The sequence below is a fragment of the Podarcis cretensis genome, assembly GCF_951804945.1.
Source record: "Podarcis cretensis genome assembly, chromosome: 8".
NCBI lineage: Eukaryota > Metazoa > Chordata > Lepidosauria > Squamata > Lacertidae > Podarcis > Podarcis cretensis.
Window position 1 is genome coordinate 51,124,700 of NC_137177.1, and position 12,134 is coordinate 51,136,833.

A 12,134-nucleotide genomic window follows, 5' to 3' on the forward strand; every position below is an offset into this window, starting at 1 on the left:
CCTTTCTCTGCCTGGGACCCTAGGGGTGTGTAAGGTTAAGGACTTTTCTATTGCTCCAGGCATTTTGAATGGAATTGTAATTGGAGCTGCTGCTTTCTTCTTCTTGTCCATAGTTTTTAAACATGAGTTTTTAATCTGCTTTTTCATTTTGCTGTTGCTTTTATATTGCATTTATATTTATTTAAACATTTTAAAACTCAGCTTGCATAAAACTACAACCAGGTGGTAAACACCATCCAAAATTACAGTAAGAATGATAAAAACATCACTAAAATACTGATTGGCAAAAACAAATTCACATGGCTTGTCCGAATAACACAATTTTTAGGAGATCTCTCTAAGTTGGCAGGAATGATTCCTGCCAAACCTCTACTGCTAAGGAGTTCCACAAAGGCAGGGCTTGCTGCGCTAAAGGCTCGGTCCCTAACAGAGGCTGACCAAACCTCTGCGGTGTGGGGAACCCCAAGAAGCGGCCCATCAGAGGATCTCTGTGACTGAGGTGGAGCATAAGGAATCAGATTGTTCTTAAGGTACTTGGGGCCCAAGTTCTTCAGGGCTTTGTGAATTAGCACAAGAACCATGAACCTGGTCCAGCAGCAAATTGGCAACCAGTATAGCTCTCTCAGCAGAGGAGTTACCATCAGCCTGCTCCTGTAAGCAGTCTTGGCCATTCATATACAGTATCACAGTTTGTATGTTGGGTAAATTGCCTGCACCATTTTGTACGCTGCCCTAGAACCTTCTGAAGGGCAGGTAAGAAACATTTTAAATACAATAGAAAATTCTAGGCTAACTTTACAAATAGCTTGATCCTGGCATAAGACAGCAGCAGCTTCTTGTGTTCAGCAGATGAATCAATGGAAATTGAGGCAAGTGATCTCAGGGAGCCCTTGGAACTTCTAAAAGCCGAACTTGACACACTGAGGCTGCTTATTACAGACCAGAATAAGCATGATGGTAAGTGAAGGCAATCGGGCGGCAAACGGGGAGAGAATGGGGACGAAACAGCACAGGACACGCCTGCAAAGCTGCTTTGGCAGATGACGTGAGCCTGTGTCGTACGTGTGAGATGTTTGTGGGCCTCACGCATCATCAGCCAACTTCAGGGGTAAAAGACAACCCCAAGGGGGAGACTCTGCAGATCCCTGGGGTAGCTGGTTGGGTAAGGGGAGATGAACCAGGCATGACAGTCCAGAAGGTGCAACCTGGCCTACTCAGGGGGTGGCCAAAGGGCAAATGGAACTGCTGCGGTGGAAACTGTCATGCAGCTCCAAGTGGCCACAACGGGAAGAGGTGTTGCGAGGACTCCAGCAGGGTATTATGTCATCCCCTTCGATTTAACATGGCTTGTTTTGGTCAGTGGGCCAAACCAAGCCATTGGGAGAAGCAGGTTGGAGTTGCATCTTGGACCGGGGTGTGTGTGTGTGTGTGCGCACGCGCACGCGCACACACACACACACACATAGTTGTCTGATTCACTTTAATTTTCAGCATCTAGTATTTGGCAAATGTTGTGCTTTTTCTTGGCTGAAAAAGACCCGCCCACTTTTTTGGCTTGCTAGATGCAGGCATGGCCTAATCTGCTTTAGATGGCTCGAGGTCTGTTTCTAGTTCTCAAGTGCATCACTTAAACCTGGTCGCTCGCTTGTTAATGTTATTGCTTGTTAAAACTTCCTGCTTCCTTCAGATGGAATCAAACGCCACATATGCCGGTGGCACTGTGTGTTCAGGGTGGCAGAACAATTTGCGTATGAGGTTTTAAAATAAATTCCTAAGGAACTTCAGCAGCTGGATATACCCTCGTCTCCTTTGTTGGCTGTTCTGTCATGTTGTTCTCTGTTGCAGAGGTGCCAGCTCAGATTGCTGTGGTCTCTGATAAACTGGTGGGCGTCCTGGGACGTATGAAAGACGAGGATGAAGCCGCATCCCTAAGTCTTAGGATCAAGCTAAACCTTTCCATTCCTGAAGTTGAAAAGCAGGATCAAGGGGTGCGTACAGACGTGCTTTGCTCTAAGTTGCTTCACTGAAACATCCCTGAGACAGAATCATTTTACGGAGATAAAATGTTGGGAACCCATCCAACCAATGAGCCATATTTTCAGTATTTGTTGCGGTCCTGTCAGACAAAATATGAGAATTCTAGTTCTCAGTTCTTCATAATTGCATGGTAGGAGCTTGTATCTCTACCAACACCAGATACAAAGGCCCTGGGGTAGAAATCAACAGCCAGCCTCTCTCTTTCAGGCTATTGATCTTCTTCTGACATCGTTCTGCCAGAGTGTAATGGCTGCCTCCTCCTTCCTCCCTCCAGACAGGTAAAAATAACACTTACTGGGTATTTAAAGTTTCTGGAACGTAGTTAAACAGAGATAAACATTTTTTCATCCTGGCAGCAATATGATGACATGGCTTGTATTCCTTACAGACAAGGGGCCTGGCCCTCCCTCTTTGTGAAAATGGTTTGTGGGCACCGCCGACTTTTGCCATCCTTGTTGGGCAGGCTCTGCCAGCTTATCTATCATCAGGTGGGTTTCCCAATGCGATGAGTTGATGTCTTAATGCATGCACCCCTCTGAAGAACCAGAATTTAACTGGCTCCTTCTGTTGCCATCACAGAGTGTCGGTCTGCTTGCGTTCCTGAGATAGGCCCCTTTGAGTTCTGGGCTTTACTGCAGGGATAACCTGTGACCTGTCAGATGCTGCTAAATTCCAGCTCCCATCAGCCACAACCAGAATGGCCCAACGGTCAGGGATTATATAAACTGTAGTCCAATGGGATTATGGGAACTGTAGTCCAACAACTGTTGGCCTGCAAGTTAGCCACTCCTGGTTTACTGAAACTGGTAGCCATGGATACAAAATGTATTTTCATGTGCTTTGATTGGGGTATGTTTCGTCTGTTTGCAGGGGCCTTCTCTAAGTGATGCTCATATCATTGGCCTGGCTGTCTTTGCAATCCACTTAAATGAAGCCAAATCCTTAATTCCTGAGGTGGACCTCTGCTCTTGGCTTCCTCACTCTGCATCCAAAAGATGTCTTTCAATTACTGAGCTCTGGGATTATTTACTGGTGTGCCGGACAGGAGAGTCCATTGTCTTCTGCATGAGGTAAACTTCATTCTCCATCAAAGGTTTCATCTGTTGTGAGAGTAAAATAGGTGGTGGGTATATTTCTCTTGGAGGATGGGATAAAAATAAAATAGATAGTATTTGAAAGGAGACCGGTGAATGACCAAACAAAATAATACTTTTTATCTCTCTCTCTCTCTCTCTCTCTCTCTCTGTCTGTAGGTTTTGTACAGCTGCTCTCTCTTACTACTTCTGCAAATCTCCTTCCCTTTCCAGTGCTTGTCTGTGCTCCTTACTTCATCCTGGTTTTGTAAAAAAGGTAACTTTATAAAATATATATTTAAAGCAAACGACAGTTATCCTGCACTCAGAAGTCAAATCCGAACACAAATGCATCTTTCTGCTGCAGTTATTTCTGCTCAGTGTGCTAACCTGCATGTTTATCCAGGATTCTCTCTAGATTGATTGCTCAGTATTCTGTGAGTGCAGCGTTTTCCAGCCTGCTTTTCTCAAAACTTGTGGTTCCAGATTTTATTATTGTTATGCTCCAAAAATTTTTTGGGGGGGGGGAAATACATCAATGCTGTTTAATAATTTGGAGTCATATTTGTGATGAAATCAATAATGTCAGCAAATATGAAAACCCTGTTATTCTATAAAGTCAACTTGTGGATTTGTATACCGGATATAGAAATTTGCCTTATACAGAGTCAGACCAGTAGTCCATCTAGCTCAGTGCTATTTATATTGACAGGTTTTTTTTCCCTGTTTTGTAGCTTCAATATGTTGTTCCACGGCTCAGCTTAGAGGCTCGAGGAAGAGGCTATGACGGAGACCCAGCTGAGATTCCTTGGAAAACTTTATCTCACCTTGCTATCTGTTACCGGAAAGCTGCCCTCTGCTTGTGGAAGCAAACCCAGTTCAAAGAGCTCTTGCAGGAGAAAGAGTTCCAGGTAAATTCAGTGACTGTGCCAGGTTCTTCCCTTGCCCTCTGGCAACCATGTCTCAACGTTATCTGTAGCAGGTTGAGTCTTCACTGTTGGGGTGCCAGTTAAGCAGGCATAAGAGCTGGGCTCAGTTTAGCCAGAGCTGAGCAGCCCTCTGAAAGTTTGAGTGAAGTGTAGAAGAGCTCTTAATCCATTACACATGAAGGCTTTGTGGTAGTAGTAGGATAGGTTATTGTTGCTGCTGTTAAGCAACAGGGAGTCAGAAATCCTTGCCAGTCTACTTCAAATCATTGAGAGCTCTGCTGGTAAATCCTGATTTAGCCCTGATTTAAGAAATTCAATGCTATTAGCACTTCAGTTTATGCCTGAGGGCCAGAGCAAATGACCTAATGCTTAGCACGGAGGAACAGGCTAAGGTGTCTGGGGAGCTCCTGTTGCTGTTTTGCGTACAGAAATTTATCTTTCTTGTAGCTGACCCTCCAAGAGTGGCTGCTGATGGAGCTAGGGGTCCAGCCTGATGAAGACGTTCTTTCTCCTTGTGAGAGGTGAGTGCTGCAGGCTGGCTTTAACTTTAGTTCAAGGTTCAGCCTTCACCAACCTGATGCTCATCAGATGTTTTGGACTACAACTCCCAGCAGCCTCATATGGCTGTGCTGATGGGAATTGTAGTCCAAAACATCTGGAGGACACCAGGATGGTGAAGGTTGGTTTTCATTCATGTGAAGGAGCACTTTTGGTCACCTGCAAATGAGCCCAGAAAGTGAAAATTAAGCACTGAGGCTGGTTTTTCACAATTTGGATTATTAGGCGGGGGAGGCAGTGGTTTTAGAAGGCTTTTCTTAAAAAAAAAATCATAGTGCAGGTGTTTGTGATGTGAAAAACAGTGATTTGTATGTGAAAAATCACACTTTCTCAAGCACCTTTTGTTGCTTATTCTTGGTCTACTGTGTGATGTGTGTAGCTACGTTTTCTGAAAAGCATTATATAAATATTTTAATAAATAAATAAAATAGCCCCTTAATTCTTCCAAAGGCAGAACCCTCGTTCCTAAAGCTAAAGTCCAGAGAAGGATAATTAACTAAAATAATTCATGGTTTAGTCTCTGAAATGGTTTTGCAAAACTCTCACCCTCTGTCTGTCCCTTTGAGTCTGAGCTTAAAAGCCTTCACTTCTATGTCCAGCCTTGTGCACTGATGATAACCGTAAGAAGATTTGGCTCAAGGTCTTTCACCCCCACCTTCTCTCTTTTGCCTTTTGATTTGCTGGCAGAAGATCTGAGCTTTTTCTGCCTGTCTCTCCTACATGCAGGCAGGAATTCCATTACTGGGCTTTGTATCAGCACTTTCTTCCTGTGCCTGCTGCTGCTGGAGGCTGTGATGGAGACCTGAGAGAGATGTGTGCTGTTCTTATTGGCACCATCCTGGATTTCTGCCAGAGGTAAGAGCATCAGAAGAGTCTCACTGGATCAAGCCAAAGGCCCATCTAGTCCACTGTCCTTTTCCTGCCAGCCAGGTCCTCCTTCTGGGAAGCCTACTACCAGAACCTGAGCACAACGGCTGGTTCCCTTTGATTAAAGGTGCTGGTTAAATTGCTTCTACAGATGAACAAAACACCCATTATCTTTCCCACCCAAATTCTGCCTTTTCCCTCTGCCTGTGATCAGCTGGGTGAAAGAGTGTGTTACTCCTACAACCTACGCAATGCTGATAAACATCTGCCTTAATTGAGATTGTTCCTTCCCCCTGCCCAGGAATGCACTCTTTTAAAATAGTTCTGGTTTATCGATAGTGTGTTTCCATGGCATATTAAAGCAGGTAAAGATGCAAAATTAGCAGCTTTAGGACTTGCACGTGTCCCTCTCCCAGTTTCTCTGGCAAATGCTTCTCTCTGTGTTCAGATATTTCTGGGCCCTGCAGTAGCTCCTTCTCCATTGCTTTTGGTTCCAGGTCTGAGCTTGACAAGCCCAACCACCCAAATGATTCGAAATGCTCCATATCCCATGGGAGAGGAAGCCCCGATATCTACTGCCGGTTGCAGGTGATGCAAATGTGCATGCTATGTGTTTTCTGTTTGTACTTGTCTTCTTTTCCTCAAAGATTTTGCCGCTTGCTGGGGTTGGTCTTCTGATGCTAGGAATGATATGACAAGTGCAAAGGTGCTTTCCAACCCGTAAAGCAACGTTCAGTTAAATTGCTGGAGAGTCAGCCAGTCTTGTGGCTGGCCGTCTTGTGCATTGGCTTCTAGTGATGGCTAACGATGACCCAGTCTCAGGTACTGTGCTGATAATAGATCATGCAAATGCATGTTCTTCTGTGTAGCATTGTTGCTAAATACTGCAGCTTGGGCTGGAATGCCTGTGGCCACTACAGGCCACTGCATTCTGCACTTAGTATAATTGTCTTCAAGGGCAGGTGGGAATTGTAGACCTAAGCATAGGGAGGGCACTGAGTTGGAGAAGATTGCTCTAGACTGAGCTTATGGTAGCTTTATGATAGTGGCCTGCCTAACATTGACTCTGCAAGGCTGTTTTAAGGATTAGGGACGTATGTGAAATGCTTTGAGGGAAAATGGATATATAAGAAGTACTGGGCATTTATTACTATGGAATACCACTATTTTGATCTTTGATCCACTGCTGTGGAGATATTCATGTTTTTAGACCTTTTTTAATTTTTATCTATTATTTTCAAATTTATACACTTCAATAATTTTACAATCATTTCAACATTTTGAAACTCAACTTTCTTCCCCCTCTTTCCTTAAATTTATTTTTTTTATATTTTCTGCATATTCCAAGTTAACTTAACTTACTCGTTTATTCACCTACTTTAAATATATACTCTTATAAAACTGCAGGTTACTGAAATATGTTTTAAGACATTCTGAAGAGTTTGAAATGTTTTAGGTGGTTTAGAATTTTTTAAAAATATGTTGCTGCTGCTGTTGTTGTTGTTGTTTTGAATGGAATTGTTTTAAATTTTTGATGTTTTCTGCCCAGGGCTCCTTTGGGAAGAAGAGTGGGATGGAAATTTAATAAATAAGTAAACAAACAAACAAACAGGAGTTGAAACGCCATCTCCTGCCCTCTACTAACCGGCTGCTGTCTCAATTTCAGGAGATGCTGCTGGAGCTGGAGCTGGAGCGCAAGAAAGCCCCACCTGACTCCTGCCCCAGAAGGGAGGAGCACTTCCTATTCAGGGTTTTCCAGGGGCGGCAAAAAGCTCTGGGCAATGGGCCCTCTGTGGGTGAAAGGCTACTTCGGCAGCAGGAGCTGCTGCTTCAAACCAGGTAAATGCACCGTGGCTGCCAATGAGTCCAAGTGGCTTTGGGGATAATTAAAAACACAGCTGCATAGAAGCCAATGGAAGGCAAGATTTTCCCTTCCTGCTTCCTCCTGGGTTGTGGGACATGGGAAGCTGTAGATACCCAAGACAGGGCATTCCCAGTGGTGGCACCCCAGCTGCGAAAGTCCCTCTGAAGGAAGACTTGCATTCAGGAAGCATGGAAAGACGCTGTTTCCAAGCCTCTACCTACCAGGTTTTTCACACTGCTGGTTTTAACTGTTGCCTCAATGTTACAGTGGTGTTTTTAAATGGGTTTTCATCTAATTTTATTATGTTTTGAGATCCTCTAGGCTCCCTTTGGAAAGGAAAGTTGGCCAAACATTCAAAATAATAAATATATAGAGTCAGGCCATTGTTCCATCTGTCTCAGCATTGTCAAAACTGACTGGCAGTAGCTCTCCGGGGTGGGGGTGGGGCGTTTCCAGGCCTCCCTGGTGATGTCAGTGGGGAATGAACCTTGGGCATTTTGCATGCAGAGTTGGTGCTCTATCACAGAGCTACAGCCTTCTCTGCTCTCGTGAGGAATAGCCTGATCTTGGCCACAGTTTTGCTAACGCTTCTGTTCATTGTTTCATTGGCAATCTGAAATCCTGTCCACAGCAAATCAGACACTATTCTTAAAACCAGAATGAATATGGTTTATACCCTGAAACAAACTGCTTCTTGTACAGGATTCTTTTAGGTCTCCCTCCATCGGTTCTCATATCAACACAGAAGAGAGGAAATAAAATTGCTCTGGATTGCGAAGACTTCTTCTGTTTTGCAAACACAGAACTGGTGTGTATCCTGTCCTAAAGAACTGCAGTGCTCTTGATAACTGTTCCTGGCTTTGTGTTTTGCTCTTTGGGTGTGCTGTTGCTGGATCTTCCTTCTGGGGCTTAAAGCAGCCTTGGTGAGAGAGCAGTCAGCTTCAGCTGTCCTCAGCCTGCTACTCTCCAGATGTTTTTTTGACTACACAGCACAGTTTCATGATGATAGGAGCTACGGCCCAAAACTTCGGATGGAACCACATTAGAGAAGGCTGGTCTACCGCTTTTTAAAAAATGCGGCCCTTATGCTCGCTTGCTGTTTATGGGAAGATCGCTGCCCTTGGAAAGGGACCTAATCCCCTCTCTCTGTGATATCACTCTGATCTCCTGCCTGCTAACTTGAGAGGAGGAGCAAATCCCAAACAACCTGTGCTGCCAGCAGCCAGAATAAAACCATCACAATCCTGGGTGGGGGCACCATTGAGTCAGAGCGCACCTACATTTATGTGCTGATTTTGGAGTTAATTATCCAGATTTCTTGGGAATGCTTTCCTCACTCTCTGAAATTCCTTATTCACATTTTTACAGAGGAATATCTGCTCCAGAGGCTGTGTGCTCTCCTACGACATCACATCTCATTTCTTCAGGGTAATGTAACTGCTAACTCACCTCTTGTCTTCTGAATTTCCCCTGACAATTTGGGGTTGCAGGGAAGGAATTTAGTCCCCTGGCCATCCTATGTAATCTCTCTGTGTGTGAGTGCTGTGTAATTCATTTAGAATGGGTAATGAGACAGTTTCCTATGAGGGCTGAATGTGGAGTACATTTTTTAAAATCCTCCCAAGTGTTGTTTCTCCACTGCTCCCACTCATGCCAGTTGAACTCCTGAGGGACATGGCCTTTGTGCTGCCTACCACAGCCTGATTCCCCCCTAGCGGTTTTTGACAGCACCCCTCGGTATCAGGCTGATGAGAGCTGTAGTCCAAAGCAGGGGACCAGGTTGGCTTAGGCTGCCTTAGTGAAGCGCCATTGCTACCTTAAAGGTAAATGTAAAGGGACCCCTGACCATTAGGTCCAGTCGTGACTGACTCTGGGGTTGCGGCGCTCATCTCGCTTTATTGGCCGAGGGAGCCGGCGTACAGCTTCCGGGTCATGTGGCCAGCATGACAAAGCCGCTTCTGGCGAACCAGAGCAACGCATAGAAACACCGTTTACCTTCCCACTGGAGCGGTACCTATTTATCTACTTGCACTTTGACATGCTTTCGAACTGCTAGGTTGGCAGGAGCAGGGACCGAGCAACGGGAGCTCACCCCGTTGTGGGGATCGAACCGCTGACCTTCTGATTGGCAAGTCCTAGGCTCTGTGGTTTAACCCACAGCGCCACCTGCTTCCCTTTGCTACCTTAGTGCTCTAAAATCTACCTTAGTGACTGTCCTTGCTGTCCTTCAGGGCTTGCTGAGCGCCAGCTTGGAGTGTCACAAACCTGCGCAGGAGGTGACTGCCGTTCTCACCTTGTGTCAAACCACGTGCCCTATAATCCTGTGTTCTGCAGCGGTAAGAGGCCTGTGCTGTTGATTTACCTTTCTATATGTCTCCTTGCAGTTCCAAAAGCTCTTGGCTCAGCTGGTAGAGCACAAGACTCTTAATCTCAGGGTCATGTGTTCGAGTCTCACATTGGGCAAAAGATTCCTGCATTGCAGGGGGACCAGATGACCCTCATGGGTCCCTTCCAACTCTACATACAATTCTATGATTCTGTGATAATATGATGCAAGTTCTCTTAAGCAGGAGCGTGATCAGCCAGAGTGGTTTTGGAGATCATAGAGGTATACTTTTTGGGGGAGGGTGGGGCGTTTCTAACACCATAATAGCCCATCCTGAGCAAATACTATGCCAAACTACTCAAAATAAATTCTTGGTTTAAAATAGCAATATTAAAACAGGTGTGTTTGGTTTTTTAAAGCATTAGTCCTAATTCTGCCTGCAGATATTTAGGTCACACAAGAGCCTTCTGTATTAATAACAATAACATTTTTCTGTTATGCCTCATGAATATTCCACTTGATGATCCTAATGACTTCAGATGCATCCTTAGAAAAGTAGCTAGTTGGGGCCCAGAGTACGGGGCGTGGGGGGACGACATTTGATTCTGCAACACTGCTTAAATAAAGTGGGTGAGGAAACCCTATGTAAGAGTGGCATGTAAACACATGGCATTGATGCAGTTTTAAGAAGTGGCTAATTTGCGTTCTCTGTCTCGACTCCATGAAGTGCTGGTGGCAGAGGCTGGAGCCCGTGCTTTTCTCGGAGTGGAACAGACTCTTCGGCGCTCCAGTTGCACAGGGATTGCAGAGCCTCAAGGAGTTGCAGACCTCTGTCAGCAGGTAACTCCAAGGAAGCAGCTCACACCTGAGAAGCTGTTGAGCTTCTGTGTTCCCTTCATGTCTCCCACTCCAGCCATGAGAAGAGATGGGGAGGGGTTGCATTCCTATTACCTTTTTAGCTCTCACCTTGAAAAACTTGGTTTTGAACTTCCAGGTGTCTCTACATCATCTCTTCTCAGCCACGTCACACACCTGATTAAGGAGGGCTGACATCTTTGAAAAGGAGCCCGCTGGCCTTTTGACTGACAACTGACAACTGTTTTGTCTTTACCACTTAGGTTCCTCTCACTGGAAGCAGCTTCCCTGGTCTCTGACATTCCATGGATCTCTGCTGCCTTTCTACATTTCACTGTGCAACGGCAAATGGTGCATGAAAAGATGGCTGAAGGGCTGAAAAGGCTGGGGTCTGAAGCAGAGCAAGTAAGAGATTTCATTTTGCATTTTGCTTTACCATGATGTGTCCATGATGGCACAGAGGGTGACACTGGCTTCTGCAGACTAGACCAGTGGGTCGATGTCAGGCTTGAGAAACTCACTTTGTGTGGTGCATGCATTTATTTTTTTCTTTTACCTGACAGCTCTTGGTGAACCTCTTCTTCTTTTCAGTCGTGGATTTCATCTCAGCGAGAGTAACCCCACAGGTAAGTAGATTTCTCAAACTGCCTGGTAGACCCAGGGCCTTCATTTGTCGCTGTTCAACTGTCACATAAACTTGCAAAGGTGGAGTGGAGGCAGATAGCTCAGTTGGTTAGACCATGGTGCTGATAACACCAAGGTTGCAGGTTCGATCCCCACAAGGGGCAGCTGCCTATTCCTGTATTGCAGGGGTTGGACTAGATGATCCACAGGGTCCCTTCCAACTCTATGATTCTACGAGACATAAAATTCCTGTACTTTTAAGTATGCAGTGATTGTTACGATCTTTGCCTGTCTGCTGCTTATCCTGAAAGGAAGCCTGAGAAGTAGGAAGCTCCTATAAACCTGTTCTTTATAGATGGGTAAACTCATGGAGAAAGGTAGTGGGGTTTGCTCAAAGTAGTCCAATGGCTGTTCCCAGTGGCTCTGGTAATGCCTCCAGGGTGTACCAAAGAGGGGAGGTACGTGTGTGCTTTTCCCTTGTAACTTGCAGGAGGGCATGGATGCTCACAAAGCCTTGGATTGGAGCTCAAAGCTGCTTCAGGGCTTGGAGGAACGAGGTGCATCCTGGCTGGCCGTCTTCAGTTCAGCAGTGAAAGGTACGAATGTTCCTTCATAAGCTGCAGCCATCTGAGGGTTGTAGCCAGCAAAGTACTGCTCAGGCTAGACCAGGGGTCTGCAACCTTTAAGACAAAAAGAGCCACTTGGACCCGTTTCCAAAGAAAAAAAAACTGGGAGCCGCAAAACTCGTCATTATAAAAATAACTTTTTCGTCACTTTTTTATTATTTCTTTGTTTGACCCCTCAGAATTACTCCTCCTCATAGAAATAAACGTTAAATTAACAAGTTACCTTTTTTCGTGTGTGTGTTCTTCACTCCCCTTCAAAACAGTGACCAGCGTACATGCCCCTTACAATGTAGCGGGCGGCGGGCGGGAAGGTGACATCGGGACAGTGCGTGACTAACGCACGCACTGCCCCCATGCGACGTCACAGCCAGTACA

The 12,134-nt window shown here is 45.4% G+C and overlaps 1 protein-coding gene across 2 annotated transcripts in view; it reads left to right on the forward strand.

Moving 5' to 3' along the window:
- The window catches only part of FANCA (FA complementation group A), a 43,280-nt gene that overhangs the window by 27,036 nt on the left and 4,110 nt on the right, over positions 1 to 12,134 (forward strand). The window contains exons 22-39 of one of the 2 annotated variants that reach the window (XM_079988704.1): positions 850 to 957; positions 1,846 to 1,988; positions 2,245 to 2,315; positions 2,426 to 2,525; positions 2,908 to 3,107; positions 3,291 to 3,387; positions 3,845 to 4,021; positions 4,487 to 4,560; positions 5,324 to 5,452; positions 5,962 to 6,052; positions 7,131 to 7,303; positions 8,031 to 8,136; positions 8,697 to 8,756; positions 9,560 to 9,664; positions 10,382 to 10,494; positions 10,773 to 10,914; positions 11,073 to 11,135; positions 11,624 to 11,729. In XM_079988704.1, the coding sequence (XP_079844830.1) occupies positions 850 to 957; positions 1,846 to 1,988; positions 2,245 to 2,315; positions 2,426 to 2,525; positions 2,908 to 3,107; positions 3,291 to 3,387; positions 3,845 to 4,021; positions 4,487 to 4,560; positions 5,324 to 5,452; positions 5,962 to 6,052; positions 7,131 to 7,303; positions 8,031 to 8,136; positions 8,697 to 8,756; positions 9,560 to 9,664; positions 10,382 to 10,494; positions 10,773 to 10,914; positions 11,073 to 11,135; positions 11,624 to 11,729 (2,058 nt within the window). Of the gene's footprint in view, positions 1 to 846; positions 958 to 1,845; positions 1,989 to 2,244; positions 2,316 to 2,425; positions 2,526 to 2,907; positions 3,108 to 3,290; positions 3,388 to 3,844; positions 4,022 to 4,486; positions 4,561 to 5,323; positions 5,453 to 5,961; positions 6,053 to 7,130; positions 7,304 to 8,030; positions 8,137 to 8,696; positions 8,757 to 9,559; positions 9,665 to 10,381; positions 10,495 to 10,772; positions 10,915 to 11,072; positions 11,136 to 11,623; positions 11,730 to 12,134 lie in introns of both variants that reach the window. The other variant, XM_079988705.1, reaches the window with a different exon arrangement.